Here is a 26,658-nt window from a genome sequence, read left to right on the forward strand (position 1 = left end):
TTTCACTTACATGCATTTTTTTCATTTTTTATCTTGTAGTCAGAATGCTTAGGAAATTACATATTTTAGAGACTCAGAATCCACATTGATATCTCAAAAAAACTTTGCTATGTGTTATTCTAAAAATGTGCAATTATCAATATTGACCAGGAGATGGTGCCATCCTACAGGAGAATCTGACTTCATGGTCAGGCGATGACTTAAGTTCACTTATTTTTCATAATATAAAATTTAACTTGAAATTTCATAAACTTAAAATACCTTCATTCCATATGAACCAGACAAGATTTTCTGCTTAAATAATGAGATGTTTATAGGAAGATCTTCACTGAAAAGTCTCAGGTCATTCATGTTTGCTAAGAAAATTTTTTGAAGGATAAACTACAGTTTGGTTAAGAAATTAACTCCTTTTCTACTTACCGTAAGTATATGGACAGTTTCATCTTAAATATTAGCTTTTAACAAGTTTTGCTTGTTGTTTCCTACCAGTAATCTTTATTCAAATTCTTTCAAAGCAGCTCTTTTATGAGAATTTCTTATGTCAAATTTGTCATTAATATGGATCAGCTCAATTAGAAGTCTACATACATTAAATCGTTAAATGTAGATGTGCATTTTGTGGGGGAGGGGGAGTGGGTTATAACTTTATATTTATGGTTTTCCTTTTTATTATAGGAGAATTCAAGACTCCTTCAAGAGCGTGGCGTGGCTTATATTAATGCTGATTCGTCTATAGAAGGTGAATATTGTTGGTCTCATAAGAAAAGATGTGATTAAACTAGGAACAGCAGTCTAGTTAAAAAATTATGCCCTAACAAGGAAGGCTATGTATTAACATGTGGTTGGGGAGTCTACTGCAACCTCTGACAGAAAGCAGTGTGTGAACCCTAGTTGAGAGTTGGGTGAGGCCAAGGTGAGCAAGTTTTTCTTTTCTTCTTTCCTTTCCTTTTCTTTTTGTTTTCTTTTCTTACTTTTTTTTTTTTTTTTTTTTTTTTTTTTGCTTTGAAGTATAGAGTACTAATTCAGAAAAGCAGCATTCTTTGATTAGCTTCATCTGGCAGATTTCTTTTTATATATGGCAGGAATTTAGTAAGTATCTGTTGAATGATTAAGTCAGGGACCTAAAGGTTCTATAATTTAGAATGATGTAGGAAAAAAGTATCATTTGTGGGGTGCGGTGGCTCACACCTGTAATTGCAGTACTTTGGGAGGCTGAAGTGGGTGGATCACTTCAGGTCAGGATATCGAAACCAGCCTGGCCAACATGGTAAAACCCTATAGCTATTACAAATGCAAAAATTAGCTGGGCGTGGTGGCACACTCAGTATAGATAATATACAAAATCAATCTTGAATTATAATTATATGCAGGTACTTTAGAAAGGGTAGGATCAAACCACTCTGGGAGTTCAGAGGAGAGAATAATAGAAACTTCAGGAAAGGCTTGAAAAATGGGATAGGCATTTGAGGCTGACTTTGAAGAATGGAAATACTTTTAATAAGCGAAGGACCAAACTAAAGGAAATCTCAGATTGATTTCCATGAAAATGAAAGAGTCCATTGTCACTACAATCCAGCTCCGCTAATATGTCTGTATCTTGACCATATGCAACATCCCAGCCATTTCACTCCTATTCTCTACACTCAGATTGCTCTTCAACACCTCTTTATCTGTTTAATCCTTATCCTTAGACCTTCCTTTGAAATGTTACTTTTTCAGGGAAGACATGTCTTTGTGGCACTCATCACTGTCATTATTAATTATTTGTTTTACAAGTAATAGACTGTATTCTTTAACAAGGAACAGACAGTATCTTGCTTATTCACTCCTGGATTCCTAATGTCTTATTAAATAAATATTTGTGGCACGGTTGCAAAAAATAAAGGACTAAATGAATGAAGGGGGGATTTTTTAGAATATTTTCTTTAGTGTATTAGTAAATTTGCCATGTCAACAGTTGGAACATGAGACCTTGATAGAGTTACATTGGCATTTACATTTTCTTTTTCTTTTTTTGTTTTTTTCTTTGTTTGCTGGCTTGTTTTGAGTCAGGATCTCACTCTGCAGTCCAGGCTGGAGTGCCTGGAGCAATCATGGCTCACTAGTCTTGACCTCCCAGACTCAAGTGATCCTTCAACCTCAGTCTCCTTAGTAGCTGGGACTACAGGCAAGTGCCAAATGTCCAGCTAATCTTTGTATTTTTTTAAAATTTGTATTATTATACTTTAAATTCTAGAGTACATGTGCACAACGTGCAGATTTGTTACATATGTATACTTGTGCCATGTTGGTGTGCTGCACCCATCAACTCGTTAGCACCCGTCAACTCATCATTTACATCAGGTATAACTCCCAATGCAATCCCTCCCCCCTTCCCCCTCCCCCCTCCCCATAATAGGCCCCAGTGTATGATGTTCCCCTTCCCGAGTCCAAGTGATTTCGTTGTTCAGTTCCCACCTATGAGTGAGAATATGCGGTGTTTGGTTTTCTGTTCTTGCGATAGTTTGCTGAGAATGCTGGTTTCCAGCTGCATCCATGTCCCTACAAAGGACACTAACTCATCCTTTTTTATGGCTGCATAGTATTCCATGGTGTATATGTGCCACATTTTCTTAATCCAGTCTGTCACTGATGGACATTTGGGTTGATTCCAAGTCTTTGCTAGTGTGAATAGTGCCGCAATGAACATACGTGTGCATGTGTCTTTATGGCACCATGATTTATAATCCTTTGGGTATATACCCAGTAATGGGATGGCTGGGTCATATGGTACTTCTAGTTCTAGATCCTTGAGGAATCGCCATACTGTTTTCCATAATGGTTGAACTAGTTTGCAATCCCACCAACAGTGTAAAAGTGTTCCTATTTCTCCACATCCTCTCCAGCACCTAACACCATAAAAACCCTAGAAGAAAACCTAGGTAATACCATTCAGGACATAGGCATGGGCAAGGACTTCATGTCTAAAACACCAAAAGCAATGGCAACAAAAGCCAAAATTGACAAATGGGATCTAATTAAACTAAAGAGCTTCTGCACAGCAAAAGAAACTACCATCAGAGTGAACAGGCAACCTACAGAATGGGAGAAAATTTTTGCAATCTACTCATCTGACAAAGGGCTAATATCCAGAATCTATAAATAACTCAATCAAATTTACAAGAAAAAAAACCAGCAACCCCATCAGAAAGTGGGCAAAGGATATGAACAGACATTTCTCAAAAGAAGACATGCATACGCCAACAGACACAGGAAAAAATGCTCGTCATCACTGGCCATCAGAGAAATGCAAATCAAAACCACAATGAGATACCATCTCACACCAGTTAGAATGGCAATCATTAAAAAGTCAGGAAACAACAGGTAATCTTTGTATTTTTATTGGAGATGAGGTTTCACCATATTACCCAGGTTGGCCTCAAACTCCTGGGCTCAAGCTATCTAACCATGTTGGTCTCCCAAAATGCTAGGATTACGGGTCTGAGACACAGCTCCCAACCTTCATTTTCTTCTTTGTCAATGCCTCTGAGCTACACTGTTCTGAAAGTTAGCTTACACAGTGCATATAGTTATTCTTTTCTCCTTCTCTTAGGGTAGTGGCTAAGTGCCTGACCTTTGGCGTCAGATGCCTGGATTCATTCCTGGCCATGCAACTTCCTATTTGTGTGAACCAAGCTACTTACTTTTTGTGCCTCAGTTTTCTCACTTCTAAATATAACTTCTAAGAGCCCCTATCTCAAAGGCTCCTGTAAGGGCAAAAAAAAAAAAAAAAATTCATTTGCAAATCTCCCAGACCTGTGTCTTGCACAGAGTAAACATCAAAAAATGTTAACTTTGATTAATATCATTATACCTACTTAAAACACATAATAAGGTCAAATATACATATATATTTGCCCACCAAGAATAAATACTCCAAATATATTTTCTTGAAATGTAGAATAACATTCTCTTTATTGATAGTTTTTTTCTGTTTTTTGTTTGTTTTTTTTCTTTTTTGTTCTTGTTGTTTTGAAATGAGATCTTGTAGTATTGCCCAGAGTGGTTTCAAACTCCTGAACTCAATTGATCCTCCCGCCTCCCAAGTAGCTGGGACAACAGGTGTGTGGCACCATACTTGGCCATAGTTTTTTAAGATTTGATATTTTAATGTATTTTAAAAACTCATTAAGCTTTGCTACTTATGTCATCCCTGGCTTGACATTGCTTCATTGTGTCTCTATAATTTTCAAAGTTGAGAACAAAGGGCAGCAGGTACTATATGATTGGGACACCATTCATCTCACTTTGTTTTATATTTTTACATTGTATTAATGTTTCTTTCTCAAATAATACCAAAAATCATATATTCTGAAATTTCTACTATTAAAATGTAAAATTTACAAATAAAGCAAAACTCCCCAATGCAAACTACTCTCAAACTTAGTCCTCTCTCCAAAGGTACTACTGTACTCAGTTTTGGGCATTTCCATCATGTTGGCATTAATATATAGCATTTAGCTCCACAAAGCACCAAGAGTGTAGTGGGTGCTATCTCAGGTGCTTTACATGTAAAAAAATTATTCAGTACTCACCATAACCCTCTGAGATAAGTAGGTAAATGCTTTTATTATCTCTTTTGTATAAAAGAAGAAACTGACACTCAGAGAGGTTAAGTAACTTTCCCAGGGTCACACAGCTAGTGAAGGGTTGAGCTTAGACTCAAATCAGACTGGTCTGTTCCAACTTTACCCTTCTAACTACTACACTCTTTTGTCTCTCACCACCTTATACAGGTATTTGGTATCATATTACAGCTAAATGGTTCTACAACTTGCCTTTTTCATTCAGCAACACATTATGAAAAGCTTTCCATATCAGCACATATCTCTGTTTCGCTTAAAAAACAAACACTACCACCAGACAAGAAAAATCTACATTGTATTCAATAGGACAAATTCTGTATCAATTCTCTAGCTGCTGGACAGATTGTTTCAGTTTGTTGTAGTTAATATGCTTTTATTTGCATGTTTTTCTGTATGATGTGAGGAGAGGGTAGAGAGCTACAAGTATATTTATTTGGTTCTAGGATATGTGCATTTAAATTGTTATAAATGTTGCCAAACTATTCTCCTCCCCATTTCCACTCTTATAAGCACTTCTGTTTTAAAAATTACATTGGCTGTTTGTAGATATTTATTCTTCCAGATGAATTTTAGAATTCTAATATCAAATTTTTAAGTTGCATAAACAAGTCTGCTGAGGTGTCACTATTTTAAAAGCCTCTACTTTTACTGTTCTCAAGCATGGATCTTAGGCTTTGGGATAAAAGCGAGTTGCCATCCTCCGAGTGTTTCATGTGCTTTTACATTTCTGGGCATTTGCACAGGCTATGCCCTTAGCTGCAAATACCATTCCCCCTGCCCCCACCCCCAACTGTGTCCCGGTTCTAGAAAACCCAGTTCAAGAGTCCCCTCTCCAAGTTTGTGAAGTTGTCTTGACTTCCCTCCCCCAAAACTCCTCCTGAGTCGCACCCCCTCCCTGTGCTGAATTGGCTTCCCAAGAACACCTCTCCTGGGTGCTTCACTTGATTGTCACAACCACCAGCCCTTGACCTCCTGACGAATGGGGACTGAAACTCTAAGAAGAGCACCTGGTTCACAAATTCATTGTCCCAACAAATACTGATTGGATAAATGCTAAATTCTAGGATTGTTCTAAGCACTGGAGTATGGCAGCAAACAAAAGAGTGCACCTTCTCCCAGGGGACTTATCGTCTAGTTGGAGGGCCAATAAAAAAAAGACAAGTACTTAATATGTTTTATGTTAAATAGATGAGTAATATGGAGAAACATGAGCCAAGGTTAAAAGAAAGAGTGGCTAAAATTAGGGGGTAAGAGAGTGCTATTTTAGGTAGGGTGATAGGGGAAATCTCTCAGAAAAACATGACATTAGACCAGAGGAGGAGTAAGGCATGCAGATATAATGCAGAATACTGTTCCAGGCTGAAAGGACAGTGTGTGCAAAGATGCTGAGGGAGTATTCTTGGGCAGAATGTAAAATGCAGATTTCGAGAGGTGACCTGGGGTTTCATGTATGGCACTGTGGGCTTTGGTGAGGATGATGGAATTTACAGAGTTAGATGGGAAGCCATTGGAGAGTTATAGTTGAAATCGGGTTTTAAAACAACATTCTTGCTAGGAAGTTAGCAGTGGTCTTTGAAGAAAATAATAACAGAAAGAAATTAAATTTTAAAATCTATTCTTTTCTTATTTTTCAGGAAACTACACTCTGAGAGTTGATTGTACACCACTGATGTACAGCTTGGTATACAACCTAACAAAAGAGGTATATAAGTTCTACGAGTGATGTTTTCTTGAGGTATTATTCTGTTAAACATTGGTGTTGTTTTATAACTTCTTGTCTTCTTTTCATATAACAAATATGACATCCCATCTCCACAGACCATCACATCTAGTAAACTGTTTATACAGATTGCTTCATTTCTCACCACACCGCTGTGAGGTAGCCCATGAGTAGCATCATGTCTACCATCTCCATTCTTAAAACAGTGAAACTGAGCTCAAAGAACACTGGCCACCAAAGTCACACATAACTTGTACAGTAGCTGAACCAAGACTTGGTCCTATGGCTTAACTCCTTAATTTAAAAACTTCTTCATACTCTTCAGTATAGTGATACCAATTAATTCAGGACACAGGAATCATTAAATGTTCTAATTGATTGAGAAAGAAGATTCATAAGAATACCAGGTGCTGGCTTCCAGGAACAGAGGCTAGATGAGACCACAATTACATTTTTTCAGATAGGGATTATAAATAAAATTTAAATGCCATTAAGCTTTGGTTTCAAAAGAATGGAATGGAGGAGTGACCAAGATGACTGAATAGAAGCAACTATGGTGTGTGGCTCTCACAAAGAGAAAGGGAAAGGGCAAGTAAATACAGCACCTTCAACTGAAACAAACAGGTACTCTCATTGGGACTAATCAAGGAAACAACCCAACCAAAGGAGAATGGAGAAAAGCAAGGCAGGATGACAGCCCACCTGGAAATGACACAGAGTCAAGGGAACCTCCCCCATCCAGGAAAATGATGAGTGAATGTGCAACCCCAAGAAATCATGCTTTTTCCATGGATCTTTGCAGCCCTTAGGTCAGCAGATACCCTTGTGAACCCACCCCACCAGGGCCTTCAGTCTGACACACAGCTGCATGGAGTCTTAGCAGAACAGCCACTCAGGCATGCATGGAGACACAGGAGCTTTAGATACTCCAGCTTTCCAGGCTTCATGGCAAAAGTAGCTGCAACTCCAGCAAAGCAGGAGGTTAGACACTCATACATACCCATAAAAAAGAGGCTGAATTCAGGAGCCTGAGCCACAATGCTCTGCAGGCCCCACTTCTACAGAATCTCACAGGATAAGACCTATGGGCTTGGATTTCCAGCCAGCCACTGGTAGCAGTGTTGCGTCTACCTGGGAAAGAGCTCTTGGGTGGTAGAGGGAGCGGGGAGTAGGGATAGAGGGGTGGGCTGCCATCTTTGCTGTTTGGGTGGCTTAACCATTCCAACCTTTAGGGTTTGGAGAGCCCAAGATGACTAGGGGTGGAAGCAGTTCCCCAGCACAGCACAGAGGCCCCACAAAAATGTGGCCAGACTGCTTTATAAAGCAGGTACCCAACTGTGTTCCTCATCAACGGGTGGAGCCTCCCAACCAGGGTTTCTGGCTACCCCTGCTGGTGTTCTCTGGCTGAGAGAGGTTTTAGGACAGCCTGGGATGGAGCTCCCAGGAGGAGCAGACCACCATCTTTGCTATTTGGATGACTTAGCCATTCCAGGTTTCAGACTTCAGAGTGTCCAAGACAACCAAGGTGGACCTATGCTGAAGTGGACCCCTAACACAGCATAGTTGCTCTACAAAAACGTGGCTAGACTCCTTTTTTAACTGGGTCCCTGATCCTTTTCCTCCTGTCTGGGTAAGACCTCCCAATGGGGTCTCCAGCAACCTCCTACAGGTCTGTTTAGGCCAGCAACATGTCTATGACTCCCTGGGATGGAGGTCCCAGAGTAAGAAGCAGGCTGCATTCTTTGCTGTTTCACAGCCTTTACTGATGATTCCTCCAGGTACTGTAAAATCTAAGGCAACTAGGGATTGGAGTCAAACCCCCAGCACAACACAGCAGCCCTGCAGAAAAGTGGCTAGACTGTTTAAAAAAGAAAAGAAAAGAAAAAGCTCCATCCAAAGGTCACCAACCTCAAAGATTGAAGGCAGATGAGCCCACAGAGATGAGAAAGGATCAGTCCAATAACACTGAAAACTCAAAAGGCCAGAGTGCCCTCTTTCCTACAAATGACTGCATCACTTCTCCAGCAAGGGTTCAGAACCAGGTTGAGGTGCCTGAAATGACAGAAATAGAATTCAGAATATAGATAGGAACAAAGTTTACTGAGCTAAAGGAGTGTGTTATAACCCAATTCGAGGAAGTTAAAATTCATGTTAAAATATTGCAGGAACTGACAGTAAAAAAAAAGCCAGTATAGAGAAGAATAGAGCTGAAAAACACACTACAGCAACTTCACAATGCAATCACAAGTATTAATAGCAGTGTAGACCAAGTGAAGGAAAGAATCTTAGAGTTTGAAGACTGTTTTTCTGAAATAATACAGGCAGGCAAGAATAGAGAAAAAGCAATGAACAAAACTTCCAAGGAATGTATGATTATGTAAAGAGACCGAATCTGTGACTGATTGATGTACATGAAAGAGATGGGAAGAATGGAACCAGCTTGGAAAACATATTTCAGGACATAATCCATGAGAACTTTCCCAACATAGCTAGACAGGCCAACACTCAAATTCAGGAAATGCAGAGAACATCAGTAAGATACTCCTTGAGAAGATCATCCCCAAGACACACAATCATCAGATTCTCCAAGGACAAAATGAAAGAAAAAATGTTAAAGGCAGCTAGAGGGAAAGGTCAGGTCACCAACAAAGGGAAGTCCATCAGACTAACAGTGGACCTCTCAGCTGAAACCCTACAAGCCAGAAGAGATTGGGGGCCAATGTTCAACATTCTTAGAAAAAAGAAATTCCAATCCAGAAATTCATATCCGACCACATTAAGCTTTATAAGTAGAGGAGAAGTAAGATTCTTTTAGGAAAAGCAAACGCTGAGAGGATTTGTTACCACCAGACCTGTCTTACAAGAGTTCTTGACAGAAGCACTAAATATGGAAAGGAAAGACTGTTGCCAGTCACAACAAAAACACACCGAAGTACACAGACCAGTGAGACTATAAAGCAATCACATAAGTCTGCAAAATAACCAGCTAACATCATGATGACAGGTTCGAATCCAAACATATCAATGCTAATCTTATATGTAAATGGGCTAAATACACCAGTTAAAAGACACAGAGTGGCAAGCTGGATAAAGAACCAGGACCGATTGGTATCCTGTCTTCAAGAGACCCATCTCACATGCAATGACACACATAGATCAAAATAAATAGATGAAGGAAAATCTACCAAGCAAATAGAAAACAGAAAAGTGCAGGGGTTGCAATTCTAGTTTCTGACAAAACAGACTTTAAACCAACAAAAATGAAAAAGGACAAAGAAGGGCATTACATAATGGTAAAGGCTTCAATTCAACAAGAAGAGCTAACTGTCCTAAATATATATGCACATAACACAGGAGCACCTAGATTCATAAGGCAAGTTCTTAGAGACCTTCAAAGAAACTTAGACTCCCACACGATAATAGTGGTAGACATTAATGGCCTATTGAAAATAGTAATTAATTTTCAAGACATAAAATTAACAAAGATATTCAGGACCAGAACTGAGTACTTGATCAAATGGACCTGATAGATATCTACAAAGTTCTCCACCCAGAAACAACAGAATATACATTCTTCTCATCAGCCCATGGCACTTACTCTAAAATTGATCACATAATTGGAAGTAAAACACTCCTCAGCAAAAGCAAAAGAACGGAAATTAAAAACATCTCTTGTACCGCCATGCAATCAAATTCAAAATCAAGAGTAAGAAATTCATTCAAAACTATGCAATTCCATGGAAATTGGATAACCTGCTCCTGAATGACTTGTGGGTATATAATGAGATAAAAGCAGGAATCAAGAAGTTCTTTGAAACTAATGAGAACAAAGATATGACATACCAGAATTTCTGGGACACAGCTAAGGCAGAATTAAAAGGGAAATGTATAGCACTAGATGACCACATTAAAAGTTAGAAGTATCTGGTCAGGCGCGGTGGCTCACGCCTGTAATCCCAGCACTTTGGGAGACCGAGGAGGGCGGATCACAAGGTCAGGAGATCGAGACCATCCCGACTAACATGGTGAAACCTCCTCTCTACTAAAAATACAAAAAACTAGCCAAATGTGGTGTGGTGGCATGTGCCTGTAGTCCCAGCTACTCGGGAGGCTGAGGCAGGAGAATCATTTGAACCTGGGAGGTGGAGGTTGCAGTGAGCTAAGATCATGCCACTGCACTCCAGCCTGGGCAACAGAGCAAGACTATGTCTCAAAAAAAAAAAAAAAAAAGTTAGAAAGATCTCAAGTTAACAACCTAATATCAAAACTAAGTGTACTAGAGAACAAAAGCAAACAAACCCCAAAGCTAGCAGAAGACAAGAAATAACCAAGACCACAGCTGAACTGAAGGTGATAAAGACATGAAAAACCCTTCAAAATATTAATGAATCCAGGAGCTGATTTTCTGAGAAAAAATTAATAAAATAGAGTGATAGCTAAACTAATAAAGAAGAAAAGAGATAAGATTCAAATAAACACACTCAGAAATGATAAGGGGGAATATTCCCACTGACCCCACAGAAATACAAACATCAGAGAATGTTATAAACACCTCTATGCACATAAACTAAAAAATCTAGAAGAAATAGAAATTAGCTGAGTGTGGTGGTAGGTACCCGTAATCCCAGCTAGTAGGGAGGCTGAGGCAGGAGACTTGGGTGAACCCGGGAGGCAGAGGTTGCAATGAGCCAAGATGGCGCCATTGCGCTATAGCCCAGGCGACAGTGCAAGACTCCGTCTCAAAAACAAAAAAAAGAAAAAGAAAAAAAGGGATAAATTTCTGGACACATACACCCTCCCAAGGCTGAACCAGAAAGAAATTGAATCCCTGAACAAACCAATCATGAGTTCTGAAACTGAGGCAGTAATAAATAGCCTTCCAACCAAAAAAAGCCGAGGACCAGATGGATTCACAGCTGAATTCTACCAGAGGTACAAAGAACGGCTGGTACTATTTCTATTGAAACTATTTCAAAATAATTAGGAGGAGAGACTCCTCCCTAACTAATTCTATGAGACCAGCATCATCCCAAAACCAAAACTTGGCACATACAAAAACAACAAAAAAAATTGAGGCCAATATCTTTGATGAACACTGATGCAAAAATCCTCAACAAAATACTGGCAAACTGAATCCAGCAGCACATTAAAAAGCTTATCCACCACAATCAAGTAGGTTTCATCCCAGGGATGCAAGGTTGATTCAACATATGCAAATCAATAAATGTGATTAATCACATAGGCAGAACTAGAAACAAAAACCACGTGATTATCTCAATAAACTCAATCAAACTATACTATGAGGCTACAGTAACCAAAACACTATGGTACTGGTACAAGAACAGACATTGCAGTTTATTATATGTTGTTGAATAACTTTGGCAACTCTACTGGCAGGAAACAATATTAAATTGAATACTTTCCCTTAACCAGCTTGCTTCTTTTTATTTTCTTTGTTGTGAGAGGATAAATTGTTTTGATTGTAGTATCTTTTGATTCAAAGAAATAGACAAAAAGATCATACACTATGCCATTCGTCTAAAGACAGTGGCTTGGTATGAATTTGGTGTAGCATGTTTATGCTATGCACTTCATACATTTATTTTTATAATATAGTTCACCTATATATAATAACATGAGTATTTTCCCATTTCTCAGAAACTTACAATTCTTGATGACTGGTAATGTATGGATAGCATCCCTTGTTTTTGCTGAATTGTGGCTTATTCACTTCTGGTTAATGGACATCTAGTTTTTAAAATATCTGATTTATAAGTATTCCCTTTTTTTCCTTTTAATTTGTGTAGCTGGAAAGCCCTGATGAAGGCTTTGAAGGCAAATCTCTTTATGAAAGTTGGACGAAAAAAAGTCCTTCCCCCGAGTTCAGTGGCATGCCCAGGTAAACAAATGAATGAAATTTCCACTGAATTCAGTGTGGGATTGTTTTGAAAATAAAAGCGTGTTTTCTTTCAATTATTAAGTGCAAAAATTAACTTTAAAAATGGTCTAAAATCTGATAAAGGAAAAGCATTCCTTTGGTTCACGAATAAAAGATTACTGTGTGCTTTGTAGTTAAATGTTCAGGACATCAAAACGTGATTTCTCTTTAGAATATGTAATATATACATATGGAACATTTCAACAGATTATATAGTTTGGTCATTTTTTATATGAAATGTGTGGGATGAGAAGTATTTTGGACTTTGGATTTTTTTTAAAGATTTTGGAATATTTGCATTATACCTACTGGTTGAACATCCCTAATCTGAGAATTCGTAATCTGAAATGCTTCAGTTAGCATTTCCTTTCAGTGTCATGTAGGTGCTTAAAAACTTTTGGATTTTGCAGCATTTTAAAAAATTTTCTTATCTTTAATTTTTGTGAGTATGTAGTAGGTGTATTTATTTTGGGGGTGCATGAGATATTTTGATACAGATTTTGGATTTTTGGATAAGGGATGCTCAACCCCTGATAAAGATAATGGTGAAAAGTAATTCTCATTTTTTTCTGTCACCTCATCACCTTGTAATTATTCTTTTTCTGAATATCGTATAGTTAACAAATATTTTTCTTACTGTAATAAAAATGCAAGCATCACTTCAACATTGGTTGTATCTTCACAAGCAAGGGAAGATGAATAAATATCTCAGTACTTTGAGTTTATTGATGTCAACAGCACAAATCATTTATATTATAAAGGACAAAATTTATGTCCAAACTATCTGAAAAATATTTGCTTTTCACTCTATTATGTACAACAGATAAAGATGATAAATGGAATGAAATAATCTTGAGGAAAACATTTTCCAGCTTCAGAAACCTTTAACAAAATGTGACATAAAATAGTCATTCCTACACAAAATAGTCTCATAGAAGGAGATATTTTGTGATGAAAATTAACATTCTTTTCATGTTTTTGCTGCATGTCTAAATCTGTATGTTTAAAATTACATTTATAATAGAATGGAGTTTAGTTTAATGAACATGTAATCTGTACTTAATGAACAAATTACTTTGAAATAATTCTGGTGTTTTATCTCTAAAAGGATAAGCAAATTGGGATCCGGAAATGATTTTGAGGTGTTCTTCCAACGACTTGGAATTGCCTCAGGCAGAGCACGGTATACTAAAAATTGGGTAAGTGAATCTAAATTATTCAAGATTATTTATGAATATGTTTTAACTAAACAAATAATTCTGACTCCAAAAAGTGACTCAAACGTTAGTTGAAAGCAGAGAGAAGTCTCAGTGGTTGACAGTATCGCTACTACATAGGATAACTCCTGTATCTGGTATTCCTACCCTAAATTCAAGTGTCAGTTGGTATCAATACTCATGTCTGCAAATGCGAACTTCCATTTACTCCCTTAAACATATTTTCTGTTTCATTTGGTGGCACTGCATTCACTCAGTCATTTAAGTTGAAAATGTAGGAATTGTCTTTGATTTCACCCTCCTCTTTATTCAAAATTAATCAGTATCTCCCCATTATAATTCAAAATTAATCACTGTATTTGAATTTCCATCTCTTACTATATCTCTAATTATTAAACAAATAACATCATTAAACAAATGAAAAATTTGTTTAATAAAGAACAGACTATATATATTAGTCTGTTCTCCTGCTCCTAATAAAGACATACCCAAGACTGGGTCATTTACAAGGGAAATATGTTTAATTGACTCACAGTTTCATATGGCTGGGGAGGCCTCACAATCGTGGCTGAAGGCGAATGAGGAGCAAAGTTACATGTTACATGGCAACACACAAGAGAGCAGGTGCAGGGGAACTTCCCTTTATAAAACCATTAGATCACATGAGACTTATTCACTGTCAGGAGAACAGGGCAGGAAAATGTGTCCCCCATGATTCAGTTACCTCCCACCAGGTCTCTCCCATGACACGTGGGGATTATCATAATTCAAGATGAGATTTGGGTGGGGACACAGAGCCAAACCATATCAGTATAATACACTTTGAACGTGTAAAAGTCATGATTCCTTTTCTTCTGTTGTAGATTTTATATATATATATACACACACACACACACACATATATATGGTTTTCATTTTCTTCAAAGTAAAATGGGTACATAGTATATAAAATGTCAAGTAGTTTTATAAGAACACTGGTTTATAATAAAAAACAGTTGTTTCTTATTTCCATTTCATATTCATACCATCCCTGATTTCTGTTCATCAGATGAAACCTTTGTCAGCTTTTATGATACATCCATGTTTATAAGTAAGATTTTAATCCTGATATGTCTTCATTTTTAAATTTTATGTTATAAAGAAAAATCATTCTCACACTTATAAAAATGGTAAGGAAGAGTTCGTTCAAAACTGTTCCAATAAGAATATTGCAATAATAAGAGATTTAGCTCAATTCCAAATACAGAAAAGACATTTGGCGATTTAGAGTTGACATTAAGTTTCTGTAAGTGTTTCCTCACAGGCTATTCTTCCCAGATGGGAAATCTTCAATCTCCTGTCTGTGAGGTAGGAAGTTAGGCAGAGTTATATGGGAGCTGATAGTGAGGATAAATATTAATATTGTCTACATTTTACTATGAAAAAAATTACAACAAATAAAATCAAATGACCACCTAAAGTTTTTGGTAGTAAGTCCTGAAGCCTAGATTCAAACCCTGGCAGGGAAATTCCAGAATCCCAGTCTCTTCAACACATCAGTACATAAAATGTCCTTTTATATTAATAATAAAAAATAAGCATCTTAATGGTCAAAAGTGATAAACTAGCAATTCACAGTTTGAAAAGTCCTTCCTTCTACCTATACTTTTGGTTTTCCTGACACTTGTCTGGGCCTCCCTTCTCTCTCCTCAGTGAGACTTTAGATCCACTACTGCACCCCTCACCACTCAGACTCTTCAGCCTTCAGCACACTGTTTGTCAGATAATCATTTATCCAAGGAATTTTAGTGATTAAACAATTTGGTGTCTTCTCCTATATAATATTGTGTAATACTTATTTACTTGCCTTTAACAATTCTGTCTTCTTATTTTTACCCAAATGCAAGATTGTCTTGTCTTGTTTTTTCAGATTCTTAAAACATGAATCTAAGAATGCAATCTTCTGCATTCTTAGAGGCAAGCCTGTTTGGTCCCTTTGAAATACTTTTTAAATAATATTTGTTATATCATATACACATATTTTAATTGGTACAAACTTGGAGTGTGTTTACGTATCATAATATTAGCTGTTTAAGAAGTAACTTATTGAGATGCTTAAGTACTTTCCTTGATCCATCACTGACCAATCTTACTAATACTAATAGTAAATATGGTGCTAATCATTTTATTGTAAGCTATCCTATAAGTGATATGTTTTGTTATTTTTTCCATAGGAAACAAACAAATTCAGCAGCTATCCACTGTATCACAGTGTCTATGAAACATATGAGTTGGTGGAAAAGTTTTATGATCCAATGTTTAAATATCACCTCACTGTGGCCCAGGTTCGAGGAGGGATGGTGTTTGAACTAGCCAATTCCGTAGTGCTCCCTTTTGATTGTCGAGATTATGCTGTAGTTTTAAGAAAGTACGCTGACAAAATCTACAATATTTCTATGAAACATCCACAGGAAATGAAGACATACAGTGTATCATTTGGTATGTTACCCTTCCTTTTTCAAATTCCTCATCTGTATGGTTCTATTAATCTCCAAAATATAATGGGCTATCTTAGGTCATTTATTATTGATTGCTGTTTCAAGTGATCCAGTATTCTGTTTATGTCTATAAACGTATTTTTCATTTTATGGATGCTCATATCTTATAATATAAAAATATAAATACCTTGTAAAACACAAAAGATGATGGCTTCTATATTGTTCGTTTTCTTGAACTTTGGACCAATACCATTAGAAATTATGTTCTTTAAGCATTTGATGATCCCAATTTCTATTTCAGATTCACTTTTTTCTGCAGTAAAGAATTTTACAGAAATTGCTTCCAAGTTCAGTGAGAGACTCCAGGACTTTGACAAAAGCAAGTATGTTCTATATCTATATCTATCTATATCTGTGTCTATATCTACACACACATATATATACTTAAAAGGAAAGTAACATCGCTGTTGCTTTGGGAATTTCTTGCTGTTTTCTTTTTTTTAAATTTGTTTTACTTTAAGTTCTGGGATACATGTGCAGAACGTGCAGCTTGTTACATAGGTAGACAAGTGCCATTTCCTGCTGCTTTCTGTCTTTCCACTCTAGCACATCCTATGTAGGGCTGCCCTATCTCAAAGACTTGCTTTCGACATTTGGAGTGGCAATTGTGCTGCTGAGAAATGTCGGTCCCTCCCTCCTGCCATTTGATCAGTTACAACATACTCTGCTTAACAATGAAAGGCCTTCACTGTGTGACCCCAGCTGTTTCCAGTTTTATTTCTTGTTTTTTCAGTATCTGTACATCATAACTCAGCCAGACTCTTTAATTTTCAAAGCGTTATTTCTTTCTGCCTCTTTTTTTTATTTCATTACCTCCACATAGAGCTCCTTATTTCCACTTCCATCCAGCAAAATTCTATTTATCCAGAATAGCAAATACTGTGAAGTCATTAATTTTGGAAATGTTAAACATTTAGGATTAATTCTGTGTAGGATTACACAAGTACAACACAATTTGAACAAAATTTTAAGATGGAAGGAAAAAAACTTGGTGAGAATACTAAGGTAATTTTTTTAAAGTAGAATTTTGAGGGCACAGATATGTGTATTAAATATAGTATCATGAGGTAAGTATCAAATCCCTAGGAGCTGATGTAAGGACACATAAAAAGATCAGAGTAAATGATGTAGAAATAGGCTCAGTGATATATAAGGAAGTATTAGTAATAAACGATACAGCAAAAATCAATTGGGAAAGATTAGTCAATCATAACATTGTATAAACTATGTTAGTACCTGCTATAAAATTAAATTCAGAATCACACTTCACACTGTATGCTCACATAAACAACAGCTGTAAATAATTTTTTAGTAAAAATGAAAATTTCTTGAAAGACAGATGCCAAGTTTAGAAGCAGTGGGGAAATGATGCAATCCTATTTGAGACCACTAAAATGGTTCAGAATATGAAAATTAATATTCAAAAGAAAAATTAAAGTTGAAAACTTATTTTCTGGCAAAAATGGAGAGTAATATATACATTATAAAAATATTTTTCGAAAATTAATTTAAATAGTCCAAAAGAACAAACTGAAAATATCGGTAAGAAACAAGACAAATAATTATAAAAATGTTGTCAAGATACACCTGTAAAGAAACATAGCAAAATATTGCAGTTCCACTAATGCATAATTCAGAAATACAAATGAAAGTAATGTGACATTATTTTTATAACACATTAATAACAATTTAAACCTTGGTTGTGCCCACTGCTGTAGCTGGTACACTGAAGCATATGGTCTCCATGCTTTTCTGATAGCATTATGAATTATTTTAGCTTTTTTGAAAAAGATAGATACATATTGCTAATGCGTTCAAGAGCTGTCACAGAGTCCTGTGCTTTGACATAGGTATTCCATTTCTTGAATTATTTCTTAGGAAAAAGTCTCTGTTTTGGAAAAGAAAGACTGCCCGGAGAAAGATTTGAAGTATAAAATTATAATAGCAAGTAATTGAAAATAACCCAATGCCTAAGAGAAGAGAAATTACTAAAAAAATTGATATTCACCAATGTGAACATTTTATAATCCTTAAAATGGATGGCCGGGCGCGGTGGCTCAAGCCTGTAATCCCAGCACTTTGGGAGGCCGAGACGGGCGGATCACGAGGTCAGGAGATCAAGACCATCCTGGCTAACCCGGTGAAACCCCGTCTCTACTAAAAAAATACAAAAAACTAGCCGGGCGAGGTGGCGGGCGCCTGTAGTCCCAGCTACTTAGGAGGCTGAGGCAGGAGAATGGCGTGAACCCGGGAGGCGGAGCTTGCAGTGAGCTGAGATCCGGCCACTGCACTCCAGCCTGGGCGACAGAGCGAGACTCCGTCTCAAAAAAAAAAAAAAAAAAAAAAAAAAGAATAAAATATGAAGTAAGCAAAAAGCTTATAAAATTGTAAATATAGTTTGATTAATTTTTATTTAACAAATACAGGAAAAACTTAAAGGGAGTTAATGAATTATTTTAATAATTGTGTTATCCTCAGGGAATATTGGAAGAATTGTTTTCCTGTTCTTTTCAATTCTTTATAATTTTTATATGTGGGTAAAAAAGTCAACAATGAGAAATACATTTTAAGGAGATCCCAAACACCATGTATTCTATAAAACTGGTTTTCTTTTTGTATTTAAAAGAAAAAATATTTTCTCCCTCTGACAAAATGCCTTATGGTTTGAATTCTGGTTTGTTTAGGACACTTATTGTTTAGCACACTCAGCTTCCCCTTCCTTTAGTATTTCTACAGTTGTTTTATTTTCTCTAAATGATAGTAAAGATCCATTCTGTTCCCTATATATTTACAAATTCTGAAACACCTGCACAGTGCATTGCACATAATAATAGTAAATTCTAACTAAGCAAATTAAACTGAATGTTGAATTTCTCAACGAAAACTTTGAAATCTAAGGAAGAGACATGTCTTCATCCTGCTTTTCTTGTATTACTTCTTGCCCCATCAAAGAATATAAGATGTTGACACAAGATACAGAGAAAGAGAAGTGTGTGTGTGTGCGCGCGCGCGCACATGCGTGCATTTACATGTGTGTAGCCACATGAGTTTTTGTACTTGTAGTAATGCTTTGTGAATTTGATTCCGAAATCCATAGCATCTTATTGAAATTATCCTTCATTCGATTGTCTCAACTGTTTATGGGAGCTGCTAACAGGTATTCTGTGTTTAATTTACCTTTATACTATCACAGAATCTGAATTCATGATGCTAAATACATAAGTATTAAAAATAGCTCAAATCCAAATTATGGGAATTTAAGTTGTTCCTGTTTTCCTTTTGTCAGCAAGGTGCAGTTGAAAGAACAATACCGACCTCCTATTTCACTCTAAAACTTTCTAGTGTGAATTTAGGCAAGTTATTTAACTCATGATCCTTTGTTATCTCATCTACAAAATGGGGCTATTACCCTGCCCACCTTGCAGAATCGCTCTGAAAATTAAAAATCACATTTTGTATAGACATTCAGAACAGTAATTGGCACATAGGAAATGATCACTAAATGCTAATTGTTAGTAAAACAAAATTATAAAAAGCAAGAGGTAAATTAATGAATAAGATGATTTATGCTTTCTTATTGTAATGATTTTTTCTCATTAGTTAATTAAATTGTGAAAGAATTGGTATATTCAATTCAGTAACTCATTGTTGAAGTATTCAGGGCTTGCTGATAAGCTTTCAATTATATTGAATCATTCTTACTACAATAACAACCTCAATACTCATTTTGGAATGTAAGTTCTGTAAAAGCAGGGAGTGTTTGATATATAGGAGGTATCCAAATATTGTTAAAAGACTGAAGTAATCATCATCTCTTGTGTTCATAATAGGTTTAGCTTTAAAAATGAAAGGAATATTGTTAATTATCACTTGGTAAATAATTCTAATTTGCCAGGCATCTTACTAAACATTAGCAGGTCATCATATTTTAATATTGATATTACTTCAGTGAGTAGATTACTAGGATACCTAAGGTGAAGAAAATCTTGCCTTATTATACCAATGTAAATAAAAATCACTATTATTTTTTCCATTGGCACATACAGCTGTTTCTGTGCTTTTATAAGCCTGAGCAGTATAGTATTTTATAGGATTTTAAAAATGTGATAGCTATGTATTTTATTTTTCTTAATTTGCATATTACAGAATGTTAAAATTTGCAATTTACATTTGAACAACAGTGATTTGAACTGCACAGGTCCACTTATACATGAATTCTTTTTTCCATTAATACAATGAGCCCTCTCTATCCATAGATTTCATATTAGCAAGCAAACGCAGATGGAAAATTCAGTATTATTCACTGTAATCCCAGGTACTCAGGAAGCTGAGGCAGGGGGATTGCTTGAGCCCAGGAGTTTGAGACTATAGTGAGCTATGATCAAACCACTGCACTCCAGCCTGGGCAACAGAACAAGACTCCATCTCTTAAGAAAACAAAATAAAATACAGTATTGATGGACTAAAACCCACATATATGGAGGGCCGATTATTCTTGTTATTTTTAAATATGGAAAACTTTTTATTTTGCCAAATTAAATCTTTTATTTTCAAACTTACATTTGAAAATATTAGCATTGCATACAGAAAATGATTTTGTTAAATATCTAAAAGTAGGATGGATATGAATCTAGAACAAAAGTATTTTAGATAAGTAAATTCATTTATATGGAAAAAAATCTCAACAATCATCTTTCTTTTAGCTTTGATATATTAGAACTTTTATCACCGAATGATGCTCACTCTGCAGGCTTGAATCTGAGAACCTCAGATGTAGCTAATGAGAAACTAATGAAAAATATAAAGAGAATTATAGAAACTTAAAAAATAACTGTTACATTCTGTTTGAACTACTAGCCATGTGTTCCATAAACATTTTCTATTTTATATAATTGCTTATGTCATTGTCTTAACAATATGAAGACTAAGATGTCAAAGAGGGATTAAGCATGTGGTAAGAGTTCTACTGGCGGCAGCTAACCCAAGGGAGATCAGATGTGGCTTCAGATTCCACATACCCAGCTACATTTCCTCATTGAAGCAGAACAAGTTAATCCAGAAAGTCATATCAGACTCCAAGAATGCTGTACTTAAACCATTCTGAAAATCACTTGAAATGATACAATTTTAAGTAACTTTTAGACTTAAATCTGAATCATTATACCAAGGCATCAATTTAATTTGTTTGATAGTTTGTTAATTCTCACCCTGTTAATTCCACAGAGGAGGAGGGCTAACTTGCAGGACTTGAGTATGCACAAATTTTGGTGTAGGGGGTGGTCCTAGAAGCAATTCCTGGAGATAACTAAATTCAGTTTTGTTCTGAAATTTTTATTGTCTGCATAGAAATATATTTTCATGAAGTTATAATTATATTCATTTTCTTTCCCAGCCCAATATTATTAAGAATGATGAATGATCAACTCATGTTTCTGGAAAGAGCATTTATTGATCCATTAGGGTTACCAGACAGACCTTTTTATAGGTGAGAAAAGAAAATATGACTCTTTTCTATAATATCACTGTTTCTTGTAATTATTTTTATTTTTTTCATTGTGGAAAAATATTGTAGTTGATTTCTTGCAAGCAAATGGAAAATTTCAAAATATATGTAGGAAGTTATAGTGGTATTGTTTCTTCATATAATGTAATATGATTTTTGCATATCTTTGAGTATCTTTGTTCTGATTATAACAGAATATATGTTTATTTTAGAAAATATAGAAGATTCAGAAAGCCACGGCAGAAAATAAAAATCTCCCCAATTTTATCAGAAAAATATAAAATCATGGTTATATTCTTGTGTGTATTTTAGCTCCTTTCCTATTTTAAATACATTTTTGCTTATGTATACACACAACCCAAACATCTCTCTATATATAATATATACAATAAGTTTATATTTATTTATTCTTTTCCCTAATGTTGATATTTAGAGATTTTATTTCCTCCTAAATCCTGACAGTTGAATTTTTTCCTGCCAAACATTGACTGTCCCCAGGTTGATTTTCTAAATATTACAGAATGAGATAGACCACTGGACAGCCAGAAATGGCCCTAACTTTCTTTCTAGGGATTATAAAAGGTTCTGGTTTGGTATTAAGAGCATCTTCAAACAGGTTGACTGGATCGCCAATGGCAGTATATTTTTATCCATCCCCCACACCCCTTTTTTTCCCTAAGAGACAGGGTCTCACTGTGTCTCCCAGGCTAGAGTTCAGTTGTGCAGTTGTAGTTCACTGCAGCCTCAGACTTTTGGGCTCAAGCAATCTTCCCACAGCAGCTTCCCAGGAAGCTAGGACAACAGACACATGCCACCATGTCCAGCTAATATATGTACTTTGGTTTGTAGAGACAGGGTGTCCCTATGTTGCACAGGCTTGTCTAGAACTCCTGGCCTCAAGCAATCCTCCCACCTCGGCCTCCCTAATATATGGGATTACAGACATGAGCTACTGCTTCTGGCCTTATCTACCTCTTTACTTTGGAGTTTGTCCTTCTCTTCTATGGGCTATTACATGAAATGTCTTAGTCTATTCTATAAAACATTTTCTGCCTTGGTCATGTGGAACATTACAAAATTGTTTTTGATGATTCCTCAAACTCTATGTTAAGTATTCTAACATGATAGTGTGGATTTTTAAAAAATGACAAACACAATATAGGGTTGGCTGATCACAAACAAGACTGTAATGATCACAATTGTGCTATAATGTAGGAGGTAGCATGATATATTAAAAAATCAGCACTTGTCATGTGTTTTGAGACAAATCATCTAGTTACTTGATCTCTCAGACCTCAGTTTCCTCCTCTGTGAAATACTAATATCAACTGTGTAGAGTTTATTTCTAAACATTAGAAAAATTGTAAGTAAACATTAAATACCAATACCAAGCATGATTACTGTGGTTACTATCATCATTGTAACTTTTGTAGCACTGAACCACTTTAAGTTATTTGTTTGAAATAAAAATATAATTAATTACTATAGATTTCACATAGTCTTCAGAGATGATTGAACTTGGAAGTTCAGTTGACAAGTGGCTTGTTCAAATTGTTATAGGAATATGCAATCCAGGAATTGCAGAGTGCTCTTGTGTTTCTCTTGTATGTCATTTGGGCACCTGATAAACAGCAAACGATTTTATCAACAGGCATATCATCTATGCTCCAAGCAGCCACAACAAGTATGCAGGGGAGTCATTCCCAGGAATTTATGATGCTCTGTTTGATATTGAAAGCAAAGTGGACCCTTCACAGGCCTGGGGAGAAGTGAAGAGACAAATTTCTATTGCAGCCTTCACAGTGCAAGCAGCTGCAGAGACTTTGAGTGAAGTGGCCTAAGAGGATTCTTTAGAGAATCCATACTGAATTTGTGTGGTATGTCATTCAGAAAGAATCATAATGGGTATATTGATAAATTTTAAAATTGGTATATTTGAAATAAAGTTGAATATTATATATAGTTATGTGGGTGTTTATATATGTGTGTTTATATTGTTTCTTTTATCTTGTCCCTATGGATTAAAAATTAAAAATTGAATTTCATAATTATAAGAGGTTATTCTGAAGTGGAAAAATTTAGCTCAGTATTAAATCTAAGGAGAATGGCATAATACAGTAAAACTCTTATCTGGCATTATCAGGGAATCAAGTCTAATCTGTTCATGTCACTTCATACATAAGAAAACATCAGTATGTCATAGAGCACACTGGGGAATATGCACAGACTATTCCAAGCCAGAGCCCTCACGGCCTGACTGGTCACCCAAGGCTGAGAGGATCACTATCTCAGCACACTAGTTGGGAAATGGATCAAATTACACTTTTAGTAAATGTAATCACTCTATAGTATAAGAAATAATTATTTTTTTAATTTATATAAAAGGCTATAGTATAATGTATATGTATAGTAATTAAATGAACATTTGTGAACCTAATAGCCATATGAAGAAAATAACATTTCCAATATCTTTGGATGCCCCATGTACTAATGACAGTTATGTTTTTCCATTTTCTTGAATTTTATGTTTATTTATCTTTCCTCCGCTATTTATAATTGTACCACACATGGCTGTATTCTTTACATGTTTTGGCATTATGTATTTTTGAACTTTTATAAAGACAGTCATACCATGTGTATTTCTCAGGTACTTGGTTTTTTTCATTGGCTTTTAAGGGTTCAAATATATTATCACTGTGGCTGTAGTTTGCCATATTTTGCTGATATAAAACATTCATTCACATGAGAGTAAGATCCAGGGTCCATCAAGACAGAGAAAACATACAGTAATGTGAATAGGGAAAGTTAATGTAAAGAATTATTAATTGTTACAGCATTACAGCAATGAAATATTGTCTAGTAATATGTAAAGAGAGGTCTCAAGAATATGTGATGAGCAGATATAAGGAACTGCTCTTATCTCCATGGTGAATTTGGAGCAGCCAATGAAGAGTCCCCTCACACTGTGGCCTCGCTCAATGTTAAGAAGTTGCTGTGGTGTTGCCCTTGAACCTGCTTCAAATTGATACTTCAGAACTCCCCAGAAACTTGTCTTCTGGGCCACTGTGTAAAGCTGTTTATGAAGAAATGTCAAGCCAGAGGGGCTTTGCTACAAATTTGGCAAAGGATAGTTTCAGGAGAAGCTCTTGGCCGCTGGGTTCTCCTGGCCACCATGAACTTCAGGAATTGGGCGCCAAAGCAGTAGCCACAGAATCTGGGCACTGGTGTCGCCCTGTATGCCCTCCGTGTCAGATGCTGGAGATGTCATTTACATTGCCAGAGTTTGCCAGGGGTGCACACAGAGAGCAGATTGGAAACCACCTTCTCGGAACATCTCTCCAATGCCTTCTACTCACGAAGTTTAACATCATAACACATGACAAAGAAAAACTATTTAATGGGCCCAGATCTATTTATGAAGACAATCAAGAGTGAGTTTGGAGTGGGTAACTCAAATTTGGATAACTGGTGAATAATAAAATGTATTTATTCATTTTCTGCTGGTATATATTTGGAATGTTTTATGTGTTTTGCATCTGTGAACATGTATCCTAATGCAAATATTCAAGAGATTCTCTTTCCTGACAGTATCTACCTATAGGTTGAATATCTGTGTTGTAAAGTTTGTGCATCTTCAATTTTACAATGCCAAGCTGTTTCAAAGTGATTTTATTTATTTATATTCCCACTGGCAAAGTAATCATGTTATTCAAGATAAAAAACAAGTACGGAAGATTGTGGCATGTTAAAGAAATACAACTACTCAGTGTTACTAGAATCCAAGGGATTTGTGGGAAGAACAATCCATACATCGGGCACCAAATACAACACATAAGGCTTAGAAGACATTCAGAGGAGTGTAACTACTTTCCTGTAGTTTATCAAAAGCCCATAATAAGGTTAAGCAGGATAGGGATACGGGCATATTTGCATTTCAGAAAGCATTCTGGCCTAGATGGATTAGAAGATAAAGATAAGATAAGCAAAAGATAAGAACTTTGTTTTTTTGTTTTGTTGTTGTTGTTGTTGTTGTTTGTTTTTTTTTAATACAGGGTCTCACTCTGTCACCCAGGCTGGAGTCAATGGCACAATCCCAGCTCAGTGTAACCTCTGCTTCCTCGGCTCAGGCGATCCTTCAGCCTCAGACTCCCAAATAGCTGAGATTACAGGTGTACACCACCATGCCTGGCTAATTTTTGTATTTTTTGTAGAGATGGGGTTTTGCCAAGTATCCCAGGCTGGTCAAGAACTCCCTGGCTCAAAGTATCAACCTTCTTTGGCCTCCCAAAGTGGTGGGATTACAGGCAGGAGTCACCATGCCAGGTCCCAAAATATTTTCTTATGACAACAGTTGCCATGTAGACTTTATCCCCAGAAAAGATAAGACTACCCTCGTCCTTCAGGTCTCAGCTTACGTGTCATCTCTTCTAGGAATACTTCCAGAATGACTGCCCCTTCCCTTATATTCCTTACTAGACCATAAGCTCCTCAGAGACTGAGTCTCGTTTTTTATTTTGGCTTCAATCTCTATCAGTATGGAGAGTCCACAGATGGCAGTCATTCTGTGAGTAATCAGAGTAGCGTGCATATGAGACTTTCTGAGACATTTTGTGCTTTGAAAATAAAAGCTACACTGCACACTAAGATTTCCACAATACCTTAGTTACAGGGTTTGGCTGAGCATGCTAACAGGCTTTTTGTCATGTCATTGTTAGAGAGTTGGACAATATTGTAGATGTAGGATAAGGTGAATAAAACTATTCTTAAAAATGGACCGAAACCTACATAATACTTGAAAGCTTTGTCAACTTTCAACCGATTCTGCAAGCATGCAATAAGCATCCCCCCAAATTATTATATGTAATTCGGTGGCTTAGGAACATACTTTGGCAACATATTTCATGTCACTGTCATTCATAAGAGGTATTGCAATGATAGGAACACAATTGTTTTTGTTTTTGTTTTTGTTTTGAGACAGGGTCTCTCTGTCACCCAGGCTGGAGTGCATTGGCGCGATCTAGGCTCACTGCAACCTCTGCCTCCTGGGTTCAAGTGATTCTTCTCCCTCAGCCTCCTGAGTAACTGGAATTATAGGCACCCACAGCCATGCCCAGATAA

At 36.3% G+C, this 26,658-nt stretch overlaps 1 protein-coding gene across 4 annotated transcripts in view; it reads left to right on the forward strand.

Moving 5' to 3' along the window:
* Positions 1–23,502, forward strand: part of FOLH1 (folate hydrolase 1) — a 65,428-nt gene extending 41,926 nt beyond the window's left edge. For 2 of the 4 annotated variants that reach the window (XM_008020467.3, XM_008020472.3), the window contains exons 12-19: positions 676–739; positions 6,260–6,327; positions 12,153–12,244; positions 13,392–13,482; positions 15,714–15,978; positions 16,279–16,360; positions 21,430–21,522; positions 23,192–23,502. In XM_008020467.3, the coding sequence (XP_008018658.3) occupies positions 676–739; positions 6,260–6,327; positions 12,153–12,244; positions 13,392–13,482; positions 15,714–15,978; positions 16,279–16,360; positions 21,430–21,522; positions 23,192–23,381 (945 nt within the window). In that variant the 3' untranslated portion in view covers positions 23,382–23,502. The remainder of the gene's footprint in view (positions 1–675; positions 740–6,259; positions 6,328–12,152; positions 12,245–13,391; positions 13,483–15,713; positions 15,979–16,278; positions 16,361–21,429; positions 21,523–23,191) is intronic. The other 2 variants (XM_008020468.3, XM_008020473.3) reach the window with 1 other exon arrangement.
* The last annotated feature ends 3,156 nt before the right edge of the window (positions 23,503–26,658 follow it).

Source organism: Chlorocebus sabaeus, chromosome 1 (genome assembly GCF_047675955.1).
Source record: "Chlorocebus sabaeus isolate Y175 chromosome 1, mChlSab1.0.hap1, whole genome shotgun sequence".
In the NCBI taxonomy this organism is placed as follows: domain Eukaryota; kingdom Metazoa; phylum Chordata; class Mammalia; order Primates; family Cercopithecidae; genus Chlorocebus; species Chlorocebus sabaeus.